This window comes from Dryobates pubescens, chromosome 27 (assembly GCF_014839835.1).
Source record: "Dryobates pubescens isolate bDryPub1 chromosome 27, bDryPub1.pri, whole genome shotgun sequence".
Classification (NCBI taxonomy): Eukaryota; Metazoa; Chordata; class Aves; order Piciformes; family Picidae; genus Dryobates; species Dryobates pubescens.
The window spans coordinates 8,905,779-8,931,279 of NC_071638.1; the positions used below are offsets into that span (position 1 = coordinate 8,905,779).

At 48.2% G+C, this 25,501-nt stretch overlaps 1 protein-coding gene across 1 annotated transcript in view; it reads right to left on the reverse strand.

Annotated features, from left to right (window-relative positions):
* The window catches only part of ACSS3 (acyl-CoA synthetase short chain family member 3), a 62,610-nt gene that overhangs the window by 23,668 nt on the left and 13,441 nt on the right, over nt 1–25,501 (reverse strand). The window contains exons 4-9 of the mRNA XM_054173921.1: nt 20,996–21,130; nt 18,164–18,304; nt 14,256–14,336; nt 14,074–14,169; nt 5,052–5,203; nt 2,033–2,136 (exon numbers count right to left, since the gene is read on the reverse strand). Of these exons, the coding sequence (XP_054029896.1) occupies nt 2,033–2,136; nt 5,052–5,203; nt 14,074–14,169; nt 14,256–14,336; nt 18,164–18,304; nt 20,996–21,130 (709 nt within the window). The remainder of the gene's footprint in view (nt 1–2,032; nt 2,137–5,051; nt 5,204–14,073; nt 14,170–14,255; nt 14,337–18,163; nt 18,305–20,995; nt 21,131–25,501) is intronic.

The following is a 25,501-nucleotide window of genomic DNA, read 5'->3' on the forward strand; positions in this document are numbered from 1 at the left end:
CCTCCTTGCCGAGGAGAATGACAGATGCAGCAGCAAAGCCAACAGTGATGGTGATTATCATCTAGTTTTCCTCCACCTGACTGCATTCCTGACTTACTCCTCTTGTGAATTTAAGTGCACATCTCATCAACACAATACAGAACAGGTGCATGAAGAATGGCACTGAATGGTGAGTAGCAGGGGTCTATTTTAGAAGCATAGAATGGTCTGGGCCAGAAGGGACCGCCAAAGCTCATCCAGTCCTACCACCTCCGCAGTCAGCAGGGACATCCCCAACTAGATCAGGCTGCCCAGGGCCTCCTCCAGCCTCACCTGAAATATCTCCAGGGAAGGAGCCTCAACCACCTCCCTGGGAAACCTGTTTCACCACCCTCATATTAAAGAGCTTGTTCCTAACATCCAATCTAAATCTGCTCTGCTCTAGTTTGAAGGCATTGCCCCTGGCCCTGGCCCTGCAGGCCTTTGCAAACAGTCTCTCTCCATCCTTCCTGTAGCCCCCTTCAGGTACTGGCAGGCTGCTCTTAGGTCTCCCCTGAGCTTCCTCTTCCCCAGGCTGAACACCCCCAGCTCCCTCAGCCTGTCCTTGTAACAGAGCTGCTCCAAAATCTATAATCAGGATTATCAGGTAGTGATAGGACTAGGGATAATGGAATGATGCTGGAGGTGGGGAGATTCAGGCTGGATGTGAGGAGGAAGTTCTTCCCCATGAGAGTGGTGAAGCTCTGGCATGGGTTGTCCAGGGAGGTGGTTGAGGCCCCATGCCTGGAGGTGTTTAAGCCCAGGCTGGATGAGGCTGTGGCCAGCCTGATCTAGTGTGGGGTGTCCCTGCCCATGGCAGAGGGGTTGGAACTAGATGATCCTTGGCATCCCTTCCAACCCTGACTGATACTATGATACTAAATGGACACTGCACAGCTGACTTGAGCTACATTAGAGCTATCTTCACTGTGGTGCATTTAAAGAGAAGTGTGGCCTAATCCTTCTACACCTTGGCCATGCATGAAAGCCAAATCTAAAATTTGACAAAACAAGTGTGTCAAATCCCAGTTCAAATCCATGTCATGGAAGTGTGGCCAGCAGGACAAGGGAGGTGATTCTCCCACCTGGAGCACTGTGTGCAGTTCTGGAGCCCCTGTTACAAGAAGGATCTGGAGATGCTGGATGGTGTCCAGAGAAGGGCCACGAGGATGAGCAGAGGGCTGGAGCTGCTCTGCTATGGAGACAGACTGAGGGAGTTGGGGTTGTTCAGTCTGGAGAAGAGAAGACTCCCAGGAGACCTAATTGTGGCCTTCCAGGATCTGAAGGGGGTTCCAAGAAAGCTGGGGAGGGACTTTGTAGGGTGTAAGGGAGTGATAGGACTGGGAGGAATGGAACAAAACTAGAAATGGGTAGATTCAGATTGGATGTCAGGAAGAAGTTGTTCCCCATGAGGGTGGTGAGAGACTGGCACAGGCTGCCCAGGGAGGTGGTGGAAGCCTCATGCCTGGAGGTTTTGAAGACCAGGCTGGATGTGGCTGTGAGCAACCTGCTGTAGTGTGAGGTGTCCCTGCCCATGGCAGGGGGGTTGGAGCTGGCTGATCCTTGAGGTCCCTTCCAACCCTGACAATTCTGTGGTTCCAAAATGCAGATTCAGGTGTTTTCTTTTCCTTTTTCCCCCTGTTGAAGCACAGGCATTGGCAAATGCCTTTTTTTCCCCTTTTCTTCAGGTTGGACTTGATGATCTTTGAGGTCTCTTCCAACCTTGGTGATTCTGTGATTCTTTCCCCCCACCACTTTTTAAATGTTGTGTTTTGAATACATCCTGAAGTCACTTTTTAGTACCACTTCCAAAAAAAACATTCTTCCTGCTTGGATTTTTAGTTTTACACTTGGGTCTTAGCTATTTCAGTGTCCATGGAGAGAGAAAGCAGTTCTACCTGCAGACTCCAGAAACAAGTCTGAAACCATCTCCTCCCTCATTGAGAGGGAGAAACTACTTAAGTATAAATACTGTGAAGATAAATGCTATAAATAATAGTTTTAAAGTACTTACCAGTTTGCCACCAATGGTCCAAGACAGGTACCTTGAAGACCCTTTTTGACCACTCTAGTGTGTCCATGTCACAGCGTTCACCAGCTACAAATAATGTCCTGAACCTTTAAACAAAAGATGTTAAAAGAAGTATGGCTCTTGAGCTGCATGGGGAAAGGAAAACAAGGTAACAAAATTCAACAAATACCTCTGGTCAGTGCTCCAGATAAAGAGAAAAACAGAATGGCTCAGGGTGGAAGGGACCTTAGAGGAGGTGGTGGAGTCACCATCACTGGAGGGGTTTAAGAAGAGCCTGGATGAGGCACTTGGTGCCATGGTTTAGTTGGTGAGATGGTGTTGGGTGATAGGTTGGACTTGATGATCTCAAAGGTCTTTTCCAACCTGGTTAATCCTATCCTATCCTATTTTCTATCCTATCCTATCCTACCCTATCCTATTTTCTATCCTATCCTACCCTATCCTATTTTCTATCCTATCCTATCCTATTTTCTATCCTATCCTATCCTATTTTCTATCCTATCCTATCCTACCCTATCCTATTTTCTATCCTATCCTACCCTATCCTATTTTCTATCCTATCCTATCCTATCCTACCCTATCCTATTTTCTATCCTATCCTACCCTACCCTACCCTATCCTATTTTCTGTCCTATCCTAGCCTATCCTATTTTCTGTCCTATCCTATTTTCTGTCCTATCCTATCCTAAAAAAAGATCATCCACTCCAACCTCTCTGTCATGGACAGGGACACCTCTCAACCAGACTCTGCTGCTCAAGGCCTCATCTAAACTGGAAGGTTGGGTGAACACTGCCAGGGAGGAGGCATCCACAACCTCCCTGGGCAGCCTATTCCACCACCCTTGTACTGAAGAACTTCTTCCTAAGGAGTGCTGTGTGCAGATCTGGAGCCCTCAGTATAGGAAGGACATGGACCTGATGGAGAGGGTCCAGAGGAGGGCCATGGGAACGATCAGGTTGCAACACTAACAAACATGACTAAACCACAGCATAGAGACTTTGCTAAGCTGCTAGCAATAGCACAGCTGTGAAGTTATTGCATTAGAAGCTGGAAGGGATCTGCTTATTTTGCTGCACAGTTCAACATGTTCCTGCAAGATTTTGCAAAGGACATCGATTGGGGAAATCAAATCTAAACCAAAGGGAAATTCAGGATATAACACTTCTGGTTTCATTATGTAGATAAATAACAAAGGAAAACTGCACCTCCTTCCCTGGAATGCTGCTGTGGCCATCTGAAATACTTCAGGCAAGTATTCAGTGCCTGTTTGTAACCACCAGGTACAATCCTGCCCTGAGGTAGAGCATAAATTCTGAATGCAGAGCTGCCATGCACAAACCCTCTTGCTACAAACCCAAGGACTTGCTTCCCTCCTGCAGCAGTCCCACAGGATGGGGTCATGCCTTCACTCTTACAAATCCTCCTTACACAGCATATGAGCAACAAAGACAACACTCAGATTGTACCCAGACACACATTAAAAACCTCCAAGAGTTGAGGTAAGAAAGAAAGGATAAGAGGCCAACACAGATTCAGACTCCACACCAAAATTCTTGTCAACTAGCAAATTAACTTCTTTCTTCCAGTACACACATACTGCAAATGACAAAACAGTTCATAAATAACCTCTCATGCCATGAGAAACTGCAGAGGCCCTCTACCAAGCACCACATCACTCCTGAAGTCTTCTGAGATCACAGTATTGCACTACATTAGAGGTTGGAAGGGATCTCCAGACATCACTGGGTCCAACCCCTCTGTCAGGGCAGGGTCACCCAGGGTAGTCTGCACAGGAATGCATCCAGGTGGGTTTGGAATGTGTCCAGAGAAGGAGACTGCACAACCTCTCTGAGCAGCCTGCTCCAGGGCTCTGTCACCCTCACTGTAAAGAAGTTTCTCCTCATGCTTTGCTGAAACCTTCTCTGTTCAAGTTTGTCTCCATTGTTCCTTGGCTTATTGCTGTGCACCACCCAAAAGAGCTTGGCCCCCTCCACTTGACACCCACCCCTCAGCTAGTGATAGACATTGATCAGATCCCCTCTCAGCCTTCTCTTCTCCACACTAAACAGCCCCAACTCTGGTGCCTTCCCCATTTCAGGAAGTCTGTTTTCTCCTCCAAAATTGTTCCTCTTTTGAGGGTTATTTCAGATGTGCATTTCTTGTGGCTTGCACTTTTAGTCATGAGGTCTGTGGTGACAGGTTGGACTTGATGATTTTTGAGGTCTCTTCCAACCTTGGTGATTCTGTGTGATTCTCCCTGCATTTTGAGAAATGCACTAAGTTGCAAAGATGATACAGGGTCAAAGATCACAGGCTCACAGGATGTTAGGGGTAGGAAGGGACCTCCAGAGATCATTGAGTCCACCCCCGCTGCCAGAGCAGGAGCAGAGAATCCAGCACAGGTCACACAGGAATGCACCCAGATGGGGCTGGAAAGGCTCCAGAGAAGGAGACTCCACAACCTCTCTGGGCAGCCTGTTCCAGGGCTCTGTGACCCTCCCAGTGAAGAAGTTCCTCCTCATGTTGAGCTGGAACCTCCTGTGCTGGAGTTTCTATCCATTGCCCCTTGTCCTATCCCAGGGTGCAAGTGAGCAGAGCCTGTCTCCTCCCTCTTGCCCCACAGCCCTCAGCTATTGATAGACATTAATTTATCCCCTCTCAGTCTTCTCTTCTCCAGACTAAACAGCCCCAGGGCTCTCAGCCTCTTCTCACAGGGCACATATTACAGGGTGTAAGCAGAGTGGAGTAAAATTGAGTGAGCAATCCTAACTCAGCAGTAAAAGCTCTTATCCTCAGAACCATGATGTTTTTAAGAGCTTTCACCTCCTCCAAAGTGCCAGTATCAAATTTACATGCCAATACAAGCACACCTGAACTGCCAACAACTCATTTCAACTCGGTCTGACAGAGGGCTGTGGGCAAAGCTCCAGACACTCTGCTATTATTAGCTCAGCCAGCCTGTTTCTGCAAGAAACCACTTCCAGTGTATCCCCAGTTCACCTCTTCAGAGGGTATTGCTTCCCCAGAGCTGCTTCAGGGTCCTGCTGACGGATTGCTCTGATTGCAGTGGGTGAAGTGAAGGCTGCAGCCACCTCATGCTCTGCCAGCACGCGGAAGTAGGCACCGGCATCTGGCGTTCCCACGGGCTTCCCCTGCAGAGAGAATCGTTCCCAGTGTCACAGGACAGCAACACCTCATCACCCCTCAACACTTCAAGGCTGCAAAAGGGGTGGTGGCAGCACAGCAGAAGTGATTGCAAGTCAGATTTTAAAGAAGGCTTTGTTAAAGGTTGGAAGCAGCTCGGCCCCGAGAGAGAAATTCACTGCCTCTGGGCACAGCCCTGCACAGGAGCACAGCACATACTGGCTGCTGCTCACAAAAGCAGAACAAGTGGGCATGAGAAAGACCAGAGAGTCACAGGGAGCTGCTACCACACTGCCATTTCATATACTTCACAGCATCACAGAAACATTCGGCTTGAAGTGTGTTGGGGCAAAGAGTAAGCAAAGTCTTGCGAGCACCCTGCCCTAGGAGCAGCTGCCCCCAGTTTACTTCCCAGTGGAAGAATACAGAGCAGTTCAAAACTTACCTTCTGTACATTGTCTTAGCCAGACTCAAGTCAGTGGCAGCAAGTTTGCTGAGGACACAAACTGAGTGGAGGGGCTGACACAGGAGGGTTGTGCTGCCACTCAGCCAGACTGAGACAGGCTGAGAGCTGGGCATGGAGAAATGGAATGAAATTCAGCAAGGGCAAGGGTAGAATCTTGCACCAAGTCCCCTGCCAGAGCAGGAGCACCTAGACCAAGTCACACAGGAACACACCCAGGCAGGACTTGAATTCATCTCCACAGAGGGAGACTCCACAACCCCCCTGGGCAGCCTCTTCCAGGCCTCTGTCACCCTCACAGGGAAAAAAATCTTCCTCCAGTTCTCATGGAGCTTCCTGTGCTTCAGCTTCCACCACTGCCCCTTGTGCTGCCATTGGGCATCACCCAGCAGAGCCTGGCCCAGCCTCTGGGCACTCACCCTGCACATCTTTATCAACATGAAGGAGGTCACCTCTCAGGCTGCTCCTCTCCAAGCTACAGAGCCCTCAGCTCCCTCAGGCTCTCCTCCTAAGGAAGATCTTCCACTGCCCTCATCATCTTTGTGGCTCTGTGCTGCACTCTTTCAAGAAGTTCCTGAGGTCCTTCTTGAACTGAGGGGCCCAGAACTGGACACAACACTCCAGATGTGGCCTCACCAGGGCAGAGTAGAGGGGGAGGAGAACCTCTCTCGACCTACTCACCACAGCCCTTCTAATCCACCTCAGGATGCCATTGGCCTTCTTGGCCACCAGAGCACATTGCTGGCTCATGGTCAAGCTCCCATCCACCAGGGCCCCCAGGTCCTTTTCCCCTTCACTGCTCTCCAGCAGCTCAGTCCCCAACCTGTACTGCTCCCTGGGCTTGTTCTTTCCCAAGTGCAAGACTCTACCCTTGTTGAATTTCATTCCATCTCTCCCTGCCCAGCCCTCAGCCTGTCCAAGTCTCACTCTTTCTTGCTGCCCTGCCCTGTACCTTTAGAGAAGTAAAATAGAGAAGCCCAAGGTCAGAGGGAGGATAGCACAGCCTGAAGCCAAAGTGGAACAGCAAAGAACCAGCAGGCAAAAAGAACAACCTCTGCTGCAAGATACAAGGTTTTCAATACACCAATGGAATGATATTAACCTATCTATTGTTATTCTGTTATCCAATCCCTTACATGATTTATCTTACACTCAAATTTATTCTATTCTGTTCTAAATGTCTCTGGAATTTTCCTTTTCAATATCAGTATCTAAGTTAGGGACTAGCTCAAACCACTACAATCACCTCCTAAGTCATTTATCACTAAACAAATCACTTTAAGAACTGAGAGCATGATGTCAGCACAGGTTGTATTCAACAGTGGTTGTCCCCAGACAAAGGGGACGAGGTGTTCCTTCCCTCTGCCTACACAGCATACTCATACTCCCAGAAAGAAAAGCTTCAGCTGTAAATTCATGACTATTCACTCTTCAGACAGCCCTATACACCATTCCTCCTCCTAAACAATCTGTTTTGTTTGGGTTTTGAACCTGTGTGTACAGAAGCCTTCCTTCTCTTCCTACTTTTAATCCTCAAAAAGACAACACTCTCTGAAGTGCTGACTGGTAGCACCTCAGAGAAAGGAAAACCAGGGGACATCCTGTTACTGTTTAGTAATGGTCTCACCAAGATAGATATTAAGTAGATATTAATTCTGATTTTTCTTTCATACTCATTGTTCAAGATAGGATTTGTCCTCTTCCTTTCCCAAACCCACCCATTACAATGATAACAATCCATCTTGAACTCTATGCATTCACACAGACATAAAACTTCACTGTATCACAACAGTGAGCACAGAAAGAACTCATCACTTTCCTCCCTTTTCCTTCTCTTGGTCTACAATTGCTAAATGATCACAGGCCACAGGATGTTAGGGGTTGGAAAGGATCTCCAGAGATCATCAAACCCAACCCCCCCCGCTAGGGCAGGACCATAGAAACTAGCAGACAGGCCACACAGGAATGAGTCTCCAGAGAAGGAGACTCCACAACCTCTCTGGGCAGCCTGTTCCAGTGCTCTGTGAGCCTCCCAGTGAGGAAGTTCCTCCTCATCACAGAATCACAGAATTTCAGAGGCTGGAAGGGACCTCAAAAGCTCATCCAGTCCAACCCCCCTGCCAGAGCAGGATCACCTAGACCAGCTCACACATGAACACATCCAGGTGAGTTTTGAATATCTCCAGAGAGGGAGACTCCACAACCCCCCTGGGCAGCCTCTTTCAGGGCTCTGTCACCCTCATAGGGAAATAATTTTTCCTCATATTTATGTGAAACTTCCTGTGCCTCAGCTTCCACCACTGCCCCTTGTGCTGCCATTGAGCATCACCCAGCAGAGCCTGGCTCCAGCCTCTGGGTACTCACCCCACACATCTTTATCAACAGCAACAAGGTCACCTCTCAGGCTGCTCCTCACCAAGCTACAGAGCCCTCAGCTCCCTCAGGCTCTCCTCCTAAGGAAGATCTTCCACTGTCCTAATCATCTTTGTGGCTCTGTGCTGGAATCTTTCAAGCAGTTCCCTGAGGTCCCTCCTGAACTGAGGGGCCCAGAACTGGACACAATACTCCAGATGCAGCCTCAGCAGGGCATAGTAGAGAGGGAGGACTTCTGTCAACCTACTGACCACAGCCCTTCTAATCCACCCCAGGATGCCACTGGCCTTCTTGGCCACAAGAGCACATTGCTGGCTTATGGTCATCCTTCCATCCACAAGGACCCTCAGGTCCCTTTCCCCTTCACTGCTCTCCAGCAGCTCAGTCCCCAACCTGTATTGCTCCCTGGGTTTGTTCTTTCCCAAGTGCAAGACTCTACCCTTGTCCTTGTTGAACTTCAACAAATTTCTCCCTGCCCAGCTCTCAGCCTTTCCAGGTCTGGCTGAATGGCAGCACAACCCTCCTGTGATCTGCTCTGCAGCAGATCCCCTCCCAGCCTGCACTGCTGCAGTTTATTCTTCCTGCCCAGCTGCAGGACTCTGCACTTCTCCTTGTGGAACCTCATCAGGTTCCTCTCTGCCCAGCTCTCAGTCTGTGTCCAAGTCTCACTGAATGAAAACCTCTTCAGTGCAGTATTTACTGCAGTGATTCCCTCCTGCCAAGTTCATACAACAGTTTTAATGTGGACTGCTGTATCAGTGGTCAAAAAGAGGTACCATAACATTTTCTCCTTATCTCTGAGAAAATGCTGCTCTTCTCATGCTTCTTCCACTCAGCTAGTGTGGTGGTGGTGAGTTAATCCCTTTGGAAATGAAAAGAAGATCTAATTAACATCTACTGGGTATTTAAACATTAGTAATTAGACTGCAGTAATTTAATGCTCAAGCTAATGTGGTATTTGATTCTATAAATATGCATTGCTGCTACCCAGTGAAGACTCTGCTCTTTGGTATTCAGAATATTAGGGAAGTCAGGGCTCAGTGGTCCCCAGCCTCAGCAGTCTGTGAATTTAGTGGGAAATCACAGGCACACCAGAAGACTGAACACAATTAAACTTCAAAAAGAGGAATAAAACCTATTTCTTTCTATTTTTCCAACCTGTTAGTATTATTTCATTTCTATTTTTCCAGGGAGTCGTTTGTAACTGGAGTTCTCTCTTTCGTTATTCGTAGAGATCCTGAATCGCAGAATCATCTGCTTGGATGAGACCTCAAACATCATCCAGTCCAACCCTTGAGCCAGCACTGAAGGGTCAACACTAAACCATGTCCCTAAGCACCAGCTTCACAGGCTGCTTGAACACCCCCAGGGATGGTGACTCCAGCACTGCCCTGTAAACCCAGCAGTGATCCTAGCTAGAGGACTACTACTAACTGGGGAGTTAATGATCCATGTAGCAGTTGACCTGAGAAGATGTAGCCCTGTGCTGTGCTTGTCTGTCTCTAAACTTTGCCCAGAAGATTCATCCTGTGTTGAGTAAGTTAAAGTAGAATCACAGAATCAGTGAGGTTGGAAAAGACCTCAAGGATCATCAAGTCCAACCTGTCACCCAACACCTCCTGACAACTAAACCATGGCTCCAAGTGCCACATCCAAGCCTTTTCTGAACACCTCCAGGGATGGTGACTCCACCACCTCCCTGGGCAGCACATTCCAATGGCCAATTACTCTTGCTGGGAAGAACTTTCTCCTCACCTCCAACCTAAACTTCCCTTGGCACAGCTTGAGACTGTGTCCTCTTGTTCTGGGGGAAGGGAAGAACGGGAAGGGAAGAACGGGAAGGGAAGAACGGGAAGGGAAGAACGGGAAGGGAAGAAAGGGAAGGGAAGAAAGGGAAGGGAAGAAAGGGAAGGGAAGAAAGGGAAGGGAAGAAAGGAAAGGGAAGAGAGGCCTCTTCAAAAAGGACCTAAGCAATAACTCAAAACAAATGGCTGACTTCTATTACCACAGTTGCACTGCAGATGTTCTTTGCATCACAGAGATCAATAATGCATTTACTGCAAACTTCCATGCTGAGCACTCAAAGCAAGCAAGTCAGTAAACTAGACAGAAGGTACACTGAGCTTCACAGTAAGAATAACCATTTGTTTAATATTCTCCTTACTACATGCACTGCTATAAACTTGGTGTTACTTCAAATAAGCATAGCCAGCAGGCCAGGGGAGGTGATTCTCCCCATCTACTCTGCTCTGCTGAGACCTCACCTGGAGCACTGTCCAGTTCTGGAGCACCTATTACAGGAAGGATCTGGAGGTGCTGGAGACAGTGTCCAGAGAATGGCCATGAGGATGAGCAGAGGGCTGGAGCTGTTCTGCTGTGGACACAGACTGAGAGAGTTGGGGTTGTTCAGTCTGGAGAGGAGAAGGCTCCCAGGAGACCTAATGGTGGCCTTCCAGGATCTGAAATGGGCTACAAGAAAGCTGGGGAGGGACTTTTGAGGGTATCAGGAAGTGACAGGACTGAGGGGAATGGAGCAAAACTAGAAATGGGTAGATTCAAATTGGATGTTAGGAAGAAGTTCTTCCCCATGAGGGTGGTGAGAGCCTGGCACAGGTTGCCCAGGGAGGTGGTGGAAGCCTCATGCCTGGAGGTTTTTGCAGCCAGGCTGGATGTGGCTGTGAGCAACCTGCTGTAGTGTGAGGTGTCCCTGCCCATGGCAGGGGGGTTGGAGCTGGCTGATCCTTGAGGTCCCTTCCAACCCTGACAATTCTGTGACTCTGTGATTCTACAATAACAGAAAATATGAATGCAGGCACATATGGTGTCACAGACTTTTGTTTATGTAGCAAAGAGAGGTGAATTACAGCAGATTAGTAGAGCAAAACATTTAATGCCAATGCTCTTCACCTCTTCCACTAGATGTCATTTGAGGTCTTGTTAACCAGAACAAAAACATAGCTGGAAGTTTTCTGGCAGAAAGCTGCCCTACAGATCTTCCTTCCCTTGATTGAAGAGAATTCTCTTCTAGGAAGTGTCAGGCTGTCTCTTTCACCTATTTCATAGATGACAGTAGCACCCCACTTCCCACACTGCCAGTAGGCTCCACCATAAGGTTTCTATATCCTCTGTCATCCCTAGCTCTGGTCACTGAATCAAAACATATGCAAAGCCTTCAATACAGGAAGGACATGGAGCTGATGGAGAGGGGCCAGAGGAGGGCCACGAGAATGATCAGGGGGTTGGAACAGCTCTGCTACAAGGACAGGCTGAGGGAGCTGGGAGTGTTCAGCCTGGAGAAGAGGAGGCTCTGGGGAGATCTAATAGCAGCCTGCCAGTATCTGAAGGGGGCTACAGGGAGGATAGAGACAGACTGTTTGCAAAGGCCTGCAGGGACAAGATGTGGAGAAATGGCTTCAAACTAGAGCAGAGCAGATTTGGATTGGATGTTTGGAACAAGTTCTTCACTATAAGGGTGGTGGAAGACTGGAACAGGTTTCCCAGGGAGGTATTTGAGGCTCCTTCCCTGGAGATATTCAAGGTGAGGCTGGGGGAGGCCCTGGGCAGCCTGATTAGTTGGGGATGTCCCTGCTGACTGGGGGGGGGGGTAGGACTGGATGACCTTTGGAGGTCCCTTCTGGCCCAGACCATTCTACACATGGTGCTCTAACAATTACTGTATTCACAGTGTCACCAAAGCTTGTTCCATGTACCTTCCTATGTCCTCAGTATGCAGCACATGCATAAGGCTTCTGCAGTTCCTGTATGCTCTCTGAGCTGCTGTCAGATTTCCCTTAATGGTTCACATTTCTAATTACCACTACAAATCAACAGAGGTGATTAGCATGCCATGATGGAGCAGCTAAAACAACTTCTGCCTCTAGTTTTGTTGAAAAAGGCACAGCAATTACTGGGGTAGGTATCATGCTGTGTTGGAGAAGTTGGTATATGACCAGGATTCCCCATGCCAGGTGAAGGCAGACAACCAATAGAATAGAATAAAATAGAACAGAACAGAATAGAATAGACCAGGTTGGAAGAGACCTTTGAGATCATCGTGTCCAACCTATCATCCAACACCACCTAATCAACTAAACCATGCAACCAAGCACCCTATCAAGTCTCCTCCTAAACACCTCCAGTGATGGTGACTCCACCACCTCCCTGGGCAGCACATTCCAATGGGCAATCACTCTCTCTGTGAAGAATTTCTTCCTAACCTCCAGCCTAAACCTCCCCTGGTGCAGCTTGAGACTGTGTCCTCTTGTTCTGGTGCTGGTTGCCTGGGAGAAGAGACCAACCCCCACCTGGCTGCAACCTCCCTTCAAGTAGTTGTAGAGAGCAATAAGATCTCCTCTGAGCCTGCTCTCCTCCAGGTTAAGTAACCCCACTCCCTCAGCCTCTCCTCACAGGGCTGTGTTCCAAATCCCTCATCAACTTTGTTGCCCTTCTCTGGACACCTTCCAGCATCTCAGCATCTTTCCTAAACTGAGGGGCCCAGAACTGGACACAGGACTCAAGGTGTGGCCTAACCAGTGCAGTGTACAGGGGCAAAATGATCTCCCTCCTCCTGCTGGCCACTCTATTCCTGATCCAGGCCAGGATGCCATTGGCCTTCTTGGCCACCTGGCACACTGCTGGCTCATGTTCAGCCTACTGTCAATCAGCACCCCCAGGTCCCTTTCTGCCTGGCAGCTCTCCAGCCACTCTGCCCCCAGCCTGTAGCACTGCATGGGGTTGCTGTGGCCAGTGTGTAGAACCTGGCACTTGGATGTGTTCAATCTCAAACCAAGTCTCAGCATACTCAAGAGCAAGCAGTGCTGGTGCATTTACACTTTCACTGTCACTGATGGATACTGGATTCACTCCCTGAAGAAGGAGGAAGATGATTCAAGCAACACTGTATCTTCTTGCTGGGTGATTAGAGAACCAATAATCAATTCCCCAGGAATAGCAATGCAAGGCAGCATGATTGCTTTGCTGAGTATGAAAGTTAGGATGCTGCAGGCCACTGTAATTGGACTAGTCTCCTCTCCAACCCATCGAGTTTCATCCCTCAAGAAGGACTAAGCCCTGAATGCCATTTGAGTTTGGGCTTCAGGTGCCTTGAGTGGTAGAGGGAGGAAAGAGACAAGTCTCCTTAAAACTTCTGGCTCCACCCAGAGAGCTCCCAGTTGTCTCCAACTTAGATCCAGTAAGAATCTGTCAACTCCAGACAAACAAAACACAACATACTCTCCTAGTTCCATGATAAAGGCAGTCCAATGGCCTGTGGCTGAAGCCTGAGCAACACAGGTACACTCTACCATCTGCCATTTCTAGGTCTGTTCTGGAGTTCCATGCCCCACTGACCATCACCAGCCACACAGATGAAGTACAACATTCAAGAACATTTCCTTGAGTCCTGTGTCCAGTTCTGGGCCCCTCAGTTTAAGAAGGACATTGAGACACTTGAACGTGTCCAGAGAAGGGCAACAAGGCTGGGGAGAGGCCTTGAGCACAGCCCTGTGAGGAGAGGCTGAGGGAGCTGGGGTTGTTTAGCCTGGAGAAGAGGAAGCTCAGGGGAGACCTCATTGCCCTCTACAAGTACCTGAAAGGTGGTTGTAGCCAGGAAGGGGTTGGTCTCTTCTCCCAGGCAACCAGCACCAGAACAAGAGGACACAGCCTCAAGCTGCACCAGGGGAGGTTTAGACTGGAGGTGAGGAGAAAGCTCTTCACCGAGCGAGTCGTTTGCCATTGGAATGTGCTGCCCAGGGAGGTGGTGGAGTCACCATCCCTGGAAGTGTTCAAGAGGAGACTGGATGTGGCACCTGGTGCCGTGGTCTAGTCATGAGGTCTGTGGAGACAGGTTGGAACTCGATGATCCTCGAGGTCTCTTCCAACCTCAGTGATACTGTGATACTCTACTGGATGAGAGAGAAGAAACACTGCAGATAGGCACACCATTTAAACCCAGGCAGCATGAAGAACAGACAAGCATAAACATCAGGATCATCAGCTGGGGGACATGCTGCCTCTTCCAGGGCTTTTTACAACAGACCATACCTCATACAAAACCGTCGTATTCCCATGAAGGAGAGGTCCATAGCAGATATAGGAATGACCAACAACCCAGCCTAAATCAGAAGCTGCCCACCACACCTAAAATGAAATAACAACATTAAAACAGTGAGGAGCTTTCAAGAGGAGTTCAAAAAAACACTGACATGACTCACAAGCAGAATTACCTCACCAGGTTTGAGTCCGTACACAGCTGACATGGTCCAGTGCAGCATTACTGCATAGCCCCCTGTTGGTCTGACAACGCCCTGGAGGAGAGAATGTTAATATTTAGGATCATTGGAAGGATGCAGTGATATTCCAGTGAAATCTGAGGATTTTAGCAGCAAGAGATTTAAAATTGCCCAATTCCAACCTTTCTTGCTTCAGAAAAAGATCCTTTCCAACAGGTAGGATAGGATAGAGAAGGATAGGGTAGAGGAGGATAGGGTAGAGGAGGATAGGGTAGAGGAGGATAGGGTAGAGGAGGATAGGGTAGGGTAGGGTAGGGTAGGGTAGGGTAGGGTAGGGTAGGGTAGGGTAGGGTAGGGTAAACCAGGTTGGAAGAGACCTTCAAGATCATCGTGTCCAATCTATCAACCAACACCACCTAATCAACTAAACCATGCAACCAAGCACCCTAGGTCTCTTCCAACCTTGGTGATATTGCAATTGTGGAAATTCAGTGTTGGTGCACTGCAGTTTCTGTGGGGAGGTGATGGTGCAGTGGTGAGTTGAAACACTTGTCTTGGAACGCTTGCTCTCTACAGCTGAAATGTGCTGGATCTCCTATCACAGTATCACAGTATTGCCAAGGGTGGAAGAGACCTCGAGGATCATCGAGTCCAACCTGTCACCACAAACCCCATGACTAGACCATGGCACCAAGTGCCACATCCAATCTCCTCTTGAACACCTCCAGGGATGGGGACTCCACCACCTCCCTGGGCAGCACATTCCAATGACGAACGACTCACTCTGTGAAGAACTTTCTCCCCACCTCGAGCCTAAACCTCCCCTGGTGCAGCTTGAGACTGTGTCCTCTTGTTCTGGTGCTGGTTGCCTGGGAGAAGAGACCAGCCCCCACCTGGCTACAACATCCTTTCAGGTAGTTGTAGAGAGCAATGAGGTCACCCCTGAGCCTCCTCTTCTCCAGGCTAAACAACCCCAGCTCCCTCAGCCTCTCCTCACAGGGCTGTGCTCAAGGCCTCTCCCCAGCCTTGTTGCCCTTCTCTGGACACGTTCAAGTGTCTCAATGTCCTTCTTAAACTGAGGGGCCCAGAACTGGACACAGGACTCAAGGTGTGGCCTAACCAGTGCAGAGTCTAGGGGCACAATGACTTCCCCGCTTCTTCTGGCCACACTATTCCTAATGCAGGCCAGGATGCCATTGGACTTCTTGGTCACCTGGGCACACTGCTGGCTCATGTTTAGGCAGCTGTCAATCAGCACCCCCAGGTCCCTCTCTGTTTGGGAGCTCTCCAGCCACTCTGACCCCAGCCTGTAGCTCTGCATGGGGTTGCTGTGGCCAAAGTGCAGCACCTGGCACTTGGACTCGTTAAATGCCATTCCATTGGCCTCTGCCCATCTGTCCAGTCAGTCGAGGTCCCTCTGCAGAGCTTTTCCACCCTCTAACTGACCAACATCTGCTCCCAACTTGGTGTCATCTGCAAACTTGCTGATGACTGACTCAATCCCCTCATCCAGATCATCAATGAAGATGTTAAAGATGATGAGGCCCAGCACTGATCCCTGGGGGACGTCAGATCTCAGAGCACCATGGGCCAGCTCTCTGTTGAGCATCTCTGCTGTGCTGAAGATCTCTGCTGTGAGGATGGGCTGAGGGAGCTGGGGTCATTCAACCTGGAGAAGACTTTGGGGGCACCTTAGTGCTGCCTTTCAGTACCCGAAGGAATGCTACAGGAAGGCTGCAGAGGGGCTTTTCATGAGGGTGTCTAGCAACAGGACAAAGGGGAATGGTTTGAAGCTGATGGGGAGTAGGTTTAGCCTGGATCTTAGGAAGAAGTTCTTCAGTACAATGGTGGTGAGACTCTGGAATAGGTTGCCCAGAGAGCATGTGGAAGCCTGCTCCCTGGGAGTGTTCAAGACCAGGCTGGATGAGACCTTGAGCAGCTGAGTCTGGTTCAGAGGTGTCCCTGCCCATGGCAGTGGAGTTGATGACCTCTGTGGTCCCTTCCAACCTAACCCATTGTGCGTATGATTCATTGGACCAAACAACTGTCTGCAGTGGAGACATCACAGTGCAGCCATCTGTCTGTGCTAGGCACAGCAGGTTCTAGCTATGTAGTTAAGAACAAGAAATAGCCATTTTCAGGCCTTGTCCATGAAAGAAGAGACCATGGAAATGCAGCAACTCATCGCAGTGGAAGGTGGGGCAGCAGAGAAGAGTTAACTAACACTTCACAAATTTCAGAAAGCAGATTGCCTTTGTTAGCCTCTGCTCCTACCTTAGTCCCCCCCCGCTCTGAGATTAACACAAAAAGTTCTGTTATGAAGGTCATAACTAAATAATTTTAGTTGCAGGGTCATTCAGAAGTAGGCTCTTGAAATGAATGAAAAAATTATCGTACTCATTAAGTTAATCATTGTAGCTTAGTGATAATTGACAATCTCCCTCTTGTAAGGGTGAGTCATTGAAGGTCTGAGGACAGACTGAAGGAGTTGGGGCTCTTCAGTCTGGAGAAGAGAAGGCTCCGAGGCGACCTAATTGTGGCCTTCCAGTATCTGAAGAGGGCCTACAAGAAGGCTGGGGAGGGACTTCTTAGGAGATAGGACTAGGGGGAATGGAATGAAGCTGGAGGTGGGGAGATTCAGGCTGGATGTGAGAAGGAAGTTCTTCACCATGAGAGTGGTGAAGCCCTGGCATGGGTTGTCCAGGGAGGTGGTTGAGGCCCTGTCCCTGGAGGTGTTTAAGCCCAGGCTGGATGAGGCTGTGGCCAGCCTGATGTAGTGTGGGGTGTCCCTGCCCATGGCAGGGGGGTTGGAACTAGATGATCCTTGTGGTCCCTTCCAACCCTGACTGATACTATGACACTACTATGATACTATGAAGGTGTCCACGCTTTTCTCTGGAGAGCCAACACACTGAAGTAAAAGTTACAACTTTTATCTCTGACAGTTTCAAAATCCACTCTAACAGTCAATGAAAATATCTCTTGTAGCAAAGGATTTTATCTGGCACCTTCTGACAATATAATTACATCACTCAAGTCACATATGTTGTTTTGAAGTACCCACCTTCAAAACAGAAGCAGAAAGGATTTTTGTCACAGGATCACAGGATGTCAGGGGCTGGACGGAACCCAAAGAGATCATGGAGTCCAACCCCTCTGCCAGAGCTCCAGGGATGGGGCCTCAACCACCTCCCTGGACAACCCATGCCAGAGCTTCACCACTCTCATGCTGAACAACTTCCTCCTCACATCCAGACTTAATCTCCCCACCTCCAGCTTCATTCCATTCCCCCTAGTCCTATCACTCCCTGAGATCCTGAGAAGTCCCTCCCCAGCCTTCTTGTAGGCCCCCTTCAGATACTGGAAGGCCACAATTAGGTCACCTCAGAGCCCTCTCTTCTCCAGACTGAACATCTTCCAAGCCTTCAGAATATGCTTAATTCCATGTAATCTGTGATGCCACTCACTATATCTTATCTATGGGAAGATTATCTAATCTGTAAAGACTGTTCAGCATTTCATCCCATCACACAAGTGATACATTGACTAGCCCTGCCATCAAGTGACTGTACTACACTTACCTGAAACAGTTAAGCCACAGAAGAGAGCGAAGCATAAAAGAAACACTGTGCTTGGAAGTTTACACTGAGCACAAAACTTTGAAGCAAACAAAGTTTATGTTTATATTGCTATTATTTAAATAAATGAATGTGATTTATTCCTAGGCACTGACTTTGGAGTAGTGAAATGTGAATAAATGAGATTAAACCGCTTCCAGCAGCGCTTATCATTTAGAACACTGAGCTCTGGCAAACAGGTTCAACCTTTTTAATTAAGTATTTTCTCAAGTGGAACTGCAAATAAGTTGGGCACAGACACTTAGACTACAGAGAGTCCTTTACCTTGGGCAAGCCTGTCGTTCCAGATGTATACAGAATGTAAAGTGGATGGTCTGAGGGAACTGAGACACATTTAGAACACTGTGCTTTTGCAAGCTCTTCCTCCCAGTCAAGATCGCGGCCTGGGACGAAAGGAACATGGCCCTGCCCAGTGGGGAAAGAAAAATAAAGCAAACAGAAAATCATGAGGAAGAAATGGAATTAGGTGCTTCAAAATCTATTATTCCAATTAATGGTATTCAATTTTCTGCACACTAATTATTGGGGGGAAAAAAAACCCAAAACAACAGAAAATCATAGAATCAGTAAGGTTGGAAAAGACCTCAAAGATCATCAAGTCCAACCTGTCACCTAACACCTCGTGACTACTAAACCATGGCACCAAGTGCCACGTCCAATCCCCTCTTGAACACCTCCAAAATCATGAGGAAGAAATGGAATTGAGTCCTCCAAGATCTATTATTCCAATTTGTGGTGATCAATTTTCTGTACACTAATTACTGGGGGGAAAAAAACCCAACAAACAGAAAATCATAAGGAAGAAATGGAATTGGGTCCCCCAAAATCTATTATTCCCATTTATGGTATTCAATTTTCTGCACACTAATTATTGGGGGGGGGGGGGGAGGGGGGAAACAACAAAACAACAGAAAATCATAGAATCAGTAAGGTTGGAAAAGACCTCAAAGATCATCAAGTCCAACCTGTCACCTAACACCTCATGACTACTAAACCATGGCACCAAGTGCCACGTCCAATCCCCTCTTGAACACCTCCAAAATCATAAGGAAGAAATGGAACTGAGTCCTACAAAAACTATTATTCCAATTTATGGTATTCAATTTTCTGCACACTAATTATTGGGGGGAAAAAAAACAACCCCAGAAAATCATAAGGAAGAAATGGAATTGGGTCCTACAAAATCTATTATTCCCATTTATGGTACTCAATTTTCTGCACACTAATTATTGGGGGAAAAAAAAACCAAACCAACAAACAGAAAATCATAAGGAAGAAATGGCTTTGGGTCCTACAAATCTATTATTCAAATTTTTGGTATTCAGTTTCTGCACAGTAATTTCAGTGTTGCATTAATGCTGTTTACTATTGAAATGTCAGGGATACAAAGTTGTGGCAGTTTAGGCTGGGTGCCTCCTGGTACTGCCACATAAGCTACACCTCTGGTGTCCCAAGTGTCCAACCCAGCAGGTGGACACAGGAAGCAGCCTATAAATTCATCTGCAAAGTCATTCCCTTCCTCTTTCTTCTATCTCTGCTCCTGTGGGTAATGGTGGCCTCTTAGGCCTGGCTAGGCTTAATGCCAGGAGGAGAAGTTGGGGGGGGGGGGGGGAATCAGTCTCAGACCTGGCCAGCCTGAGACTAGCCTGGCAGTGGGGGGGAGGGGGAAGAAAGAGCCCTGGGGGTTCTGGGCACACCCTCAGGTAGGGAGAAGGGAAGTGTTGGGAGGCTTTTTGGTGTGGTGTAAGGGGTCAGAGTGGCTGGAGAGCAGCCAGGCAGAAAGGGACCTGGGGATACTGGTTGGCAGCTGGCTGAACATGAGCCAGCAGTGTGCCCAGGTGGCCAAGAGGGACAATGGCATCCTGGCCTGCATCAGGAATAGTGTGGCCAGGAGGAGCAGGGTAGTCATTGTGCCCTGTACTCTGCACTGGTTAGGCCACACCTTGAGTCCTGTGTCCAGTTCTGGGTTCCTCCCTTCAAGAAAGATGTTGAGATGCTGGAAGGTGTCCAGAGAAGGACAACGAGGCTGGAGAGGGGTCTGGAGCACAGCCCTGTGAAGAGAGGCTGAGGGAGCTGGGGTTGTTTAGCCTGGAGAAGAGGAGGCTCAGGGGAGACCTCATTGCTCTCTACAACTACCTGAAAGGATGTTGTAGCCAGGTGGGGGTTGGGCTCTTCTCCCGGGCAACCAGCACCAGAACAAGAGGACACAGTCTCCAGCTGTGCCAGGGGAAGTTTAGGCTGGTGGTGAGGAGAAAGTTCTTCACAGAGAGAGTTGTTAGCCATTGGAATGTGCTGCCCAGGGAGCTGGTGGAGTCACCGTCCCTGGAGGTGTTCAAGAGGGAACTGGATGTGGCACTTGGTGCCATGGTTTAGCTGTCAGGAGGTGCTGGGCGACAGGTTGGACTTGATGATCCTTGAGGTCTTTTCCAACCTTATCACACACAGTATCACACAGTATAACTAAGGTTGAAAGAGACCCCAAGGATCATCAAGTCCAACCTGTCCCAACAGACCTCACGACTAGACCATGGCACCAAGTGCCACGTCCAATCTCCCCTTGAACACCTCCAGGGACAGTGACTCCACCACCTCCCTGGGCAGCACATTCCAATGACGAATGACTCACTTAGGGAAGAACTTTCTCCTCACTTCGAGTCTAAACCTCCCCTGGCACAGCTTGAGACTGTGTCCCCTTGTTCTGGTGCTGGTTGCCTGGGAGAAGAGACCAACCCCTTCCTGTCTACAACCATCTTTCAGGTAGTTGTAGAGGGCAATGAGGTCACCCCTGATCCTTCTCTTCTCCAGGCTAATGACTCTGTATACTTTGGGATATCTTTGCCACTATGCTCTGCAGTTTTCTGTAAACACCAATTGCTCTTCCATTAAGCTTTCTATCACTTCCCAATCCATCTGTGTGATGAGTGTCATTCTTCCCTCCCTCTCGGGGCAATACAGGATCTGTCTGGCCTCAAACCAGGACAAAAGTTCTCCCATCAAGTCCAACCCCAAACTGCAACGGATAGAAGATCTGACTTGGAAAAGAGAAAAGGCACACATGTAAAAGTCAATGTAGAAGCACAACAACTGCACACCTACCAAATCAGGCCTCCTGTAAATGAGGACTTTATCAGGTTTGCTCTGTACTCTCGCCAGTGCTGCTTCTAGGAGGGATACGTACTCCACTTTCCTTTTCGGTTCCACTCCAAAACTTGCTGTTACTACAAGTTTGGGCTGAAATAAAGAATTCAGATTGTTAGTACATACATTTGTGTGAAATCTGTTCCCAATTGAATGGGTACTGGAGCTCGAGACTGAATGTTGGTTTCATGAGATTTTTGGATGGCCCCTGTGGTGTGCATTAAATTACTGTAGGAATTCTGCACTTGGACAGCTTTCCCTTCACCTGGGCCCCTCGGTTTAGGAAAGAGGGTGAGTTGCTGGAAGGTGTCCAGAGAAGGGCAACAAAGCTGGGGAGGGGTTTGGAGCACAGCCCTGTGAGGAGAGGCTGAGGGAGCTGGGGTTGTTTAGCCTGGAGGAGAGGAGGCTCAGGAGAGACCTTCTTGCTCTCTACAACTCCCTGAAGGGAGGTTGCAGCCAGGTGGGGGGTTTGTCTCTTCTCCCAGGCGACCAGCACCAGAACAAGAGGACACAGTCTCAAGCTATGCCAGGGGAGGTTTAGGCTGGATGTTAGGAAGAAGTTCTTACCAGAGAGATTGGCTATTGGAATGTGCTGCCCAGGGAGGTGGTGGAGTCACCATCACTGGAAGTGTTTAGGAAGAGCCTGGATGAGGCACTTGGTGCCATGGTTTAGTTGATTAGATGGGGTTGGGAGATAGGTTGGACTTGATGATCTCAAAGGTCTTTTCCAAGCTGGTTAATTCAATTCAATTCTATTCTACTCCTAGTCTATTCTACTCCTAGTCTATTCAATCTTCAGATATACGAAGTGGTGACTCTTTACTAAAGCTGAAACCGGCTCTTTGTTTCTTGGCCACTTCTTTAAGCACAGTAAACACAGCAGGTGTCAGTACCCTGCATGGTCCCTTCTGCTGGCTGTAAGAAAGGTAGGTGTGTTTGCTGTGTACCTCCAGACCCACAGTTTAAGTTGCCTCCTGACAGGTCTAATGCCAGTGGGATTATCACTGATCTTGCTGTCAACAGTGACAACCTTTCCTTCATCAACAAGTCAAGGGTAAAGCACCAACTGAAAAGAAAGTTCTATCTTCTGATTTGCTGGGGGCTAGCTGTCCTACCATTTGGCTGCTCTGCTGTGATGCCCAGAACACAAGGACAGGCTGAGAGAGCTAAGGTTGCTCAGCATGGAGAAAAGAAGACTCTGGGGAGACCTAATAGTGGCCTTCCAGTATCTGAAAGGTGCCTACAAGAAAGCTGGAAAGGAACTGTTTACAAAGGCCTGTAGTGATAGGACGAGGGGCAATGGTTTTAAATTAGAGAAGAGTAGCTTTAGATTGGATGTTAGGAACAAGTTCTTTACTGTGAGGGTAGTGGAACACTGGAACAGGCTGCCCATTGAGGTAGTTGAGGCCTCATCCCTGGAGATACTGTGTCAGGCTTGATGGAGCTGGCTTAGGGGCAACCTTATCTAATGGAGGATGCCCCTGCTTACTGCAGGGGAGTTGGACTAGATTACCTTTGGAGGTCCCTTCCAACCCCAGCCATTCTATGATCCTATGGTGTATAAATGTATCTAAAAATGTAACCTAATAATCTATTTTGCCACTCAATTCTTTGATTAATGATGCCCTGTGTATAAAATCAACCTTCAGATGGCTTGGAAACAGGGGGTTAGGACAGTTCTGTAAGGCAATCAAAGGTTGTGTGACCTTGCTGCCCAGGCACGTTTTTTGTTCAGGAGCACCATAACAACTTGTGACACTCTTCAGCATTTGCAACCAAGTTTGACTAAGAAATCAACATTTTTGCAAGTTGCCCAAAAAATTAATGAACAGAGTGAAAAAGCCATCCCTCTCTTAACCCCTCCATGAAGGAAAAGTGGCACAGTGATGTCGCTAATCACCTGTGCTGTTTAGCTTGCTTTCTAATTATCTCCCTGCACTCAATGGCATATTTCAAAACTAGCTGTAGCATTTTGCTGGCTCTTATCTAGCCTGCAATTAAATGGCACAGGAGGGAAAACAGGAGAAAAGGTTAAAAGAAGGCAAGCAAGAGATGATTAGGGGACTTGAGCTATGAAGAGACTGAGAGAGCTGATGCTGTTTAGTCTCCAGAAGACTAAGAGGGCATCTGATCAATGTCTATAAATACCTGAGGGGTGGGTGTCAAGTGGAGGGGGTGTAAGAGACTAAATCTTGTCTCTCTTGATGTGAATCAACAAAGGTTAAAATCACCTTTGTTCCTTGCCCAGACAATAGCTGCTGAGGGAGGGGATGGTGGAAAGACCCTCTGGCAACAGAAATGTGGTGGGCCACTGGATAAATGACTCTCTGGAATGTGCACAGACAAGATCATGTCTACCCATCAGCTACCCCAGAAAGGGAGGATGGTGCAAAGGACAATGGATTACACCACCTGGACACATACCTAAAAAAACCCTGTGACTGAAAAACTGTATAAAAGACCTCAGCAATGCCTGCTCAGGATAAGAAGGTACAAGGAAAGAAAAGGACATACACAGAAGAAAAGACATACACAGGAAAAAAGACATCACCATGTATCCTAGAGGCAGCAGACCAGGAGGAAACCTCTCCCTGTGTCCTAAGTTCTGCCTGCTGCAACTCATGGTTGGAGGCTGCTCAGAAAGGGACTTGGACTTTGGGATCTCTTCCTCCCCTCCTCCAGGGAGGACAGCACAAGCCAACAAGGATGACATCTCCTCCAAGCCAAAGTGGCAGCACCCTTCCTTGGACCCCAAACCATCTTGGGGGGGTCTGGGATGTAGTAATATAATTCCTTTCCTGTTCTCTCTCTCTTTCCATTTTTCCCTCTCTCTACCTTCTTCTGTTCTGTCCACTTTGTTCTGTTAATAAACAGCCTGGCTGTTGATATTTTGGCCTCATCTGTGCCTCTAATTTCATAGCAAGGGAACTGCAAAAAGAGTGTCTTTCCCTCTCTGGACAGAGACAGGGGGCCAAGCTCTTTTTGGTGGTACACAGTAATAAGCCAAGGAATAATGGACACAAACTTGAACAGAGAAGGTTTCACTGGAAACTGCACTGGAGCAGGCTGCCCAGAGAGGTTGTGGAGTCTCCTTCTCTGGACACATTCAAAAGCCACCTGGATGCATTCCTGTGCAGACTACCCTGAGTGATGCTGCTCTGGCAGGGGGGCTGGACTGGATGATCTCTGGAGGTCCCTTCCAACTTCTAATGTACTGTGATAGTGATACTGTGACACTAGAAATACACCACGAGAATAAGCTGAAGTCAGAAGAGGGAAGCAAAGCTAAAGCCTTTCCAGTGATGGCTGCAGGATACAGGATGGAAGAGCAGTAAAATCAGATTTCCCTACTTCTTGGGGGGGGTTTGAAAACAATTTCTGTTTCCAAATGGGGATTGATCATCTTCCTCATAAAACTAACCACAGGTTTTATGTAAGGCTCCCCAAGTTGAGAGGTTTGCACACAAAGTCTTTTGAATTAGGTCCCCAGGAAAGTGTATTTACCTCACGTCCTTCAGTTTGATCAAGCCAGCTTCCTAATTGCCTGCATTAGCATAAATCTCATTAAGTAGGCACAAACCACGATGCCACAGCCAAGGCTGCATTAAATTCAGCACAGAAAACACAGATTAAATTGTTTCCTTCTGCAGTAATAGAAAGTTTCCTGTCCCAATCTGCCACTCAAGGAAGCTTGCCAATTAGTCTGTATTCAAAACAAAGGTTTCAGATGGACATTAAAATTTCAGGCTTTGTCATCTTCCTTTCTTTCTGTGGAGGCACTCATTTGAATAAAAGATGATACAATGCAATGCAATTAAACTGAAAGTTCATCTGAAGGCCAGCCTCACTTACACTGTAATTAATGTAAGATATTAACACAGTTCTATTGAACTGTTAAGATGAAAGACTGTTGTCCACACAGTCATTTGTAAGTGGTGCCCCCCTCCTCTGCTCATCAACTCATTTGTATGGAGGAAAGAAGTCTAAAAAGAACCAATACTAAATTGGCCAAGGTGATGTATTTCCCAAGCGAGGGTTGCTACTTGGAAGCATCATGGATCCCTCTATGCAAATAAAAGGTGCACTACTAGCTTAAACTGCTGTTTTCTAGCCTTTTACCTACCTCTTTGACTGACATTACTGCACCCTGCATCTCTGCTCCCTTATTGCTGCCATGCATCCATTCCTCACCTCTTCCGTGGCCATTCAGCGAGACTTGGAGAGACCGAGAGCTGGGCAGAGAGGAACCTGATGAGGTTCAACAAGGCTCAGTGCAGAGTCCTGCACCTGGCCAGGAAGAATAAACTGCAGCAGGACAGGTTGGGAGGGGATCTGCTGCAGAGCAGCCCTGTGGAGAGGGACCTGGGAGTGCTGGTGGGCAACAGCTTCTGCATGGGACAGCAATGTGCCCTGGGGGCCAAGAAGGCCAATGGGGACCTGGGCTGCATTCAGAGGAGTGTGTCC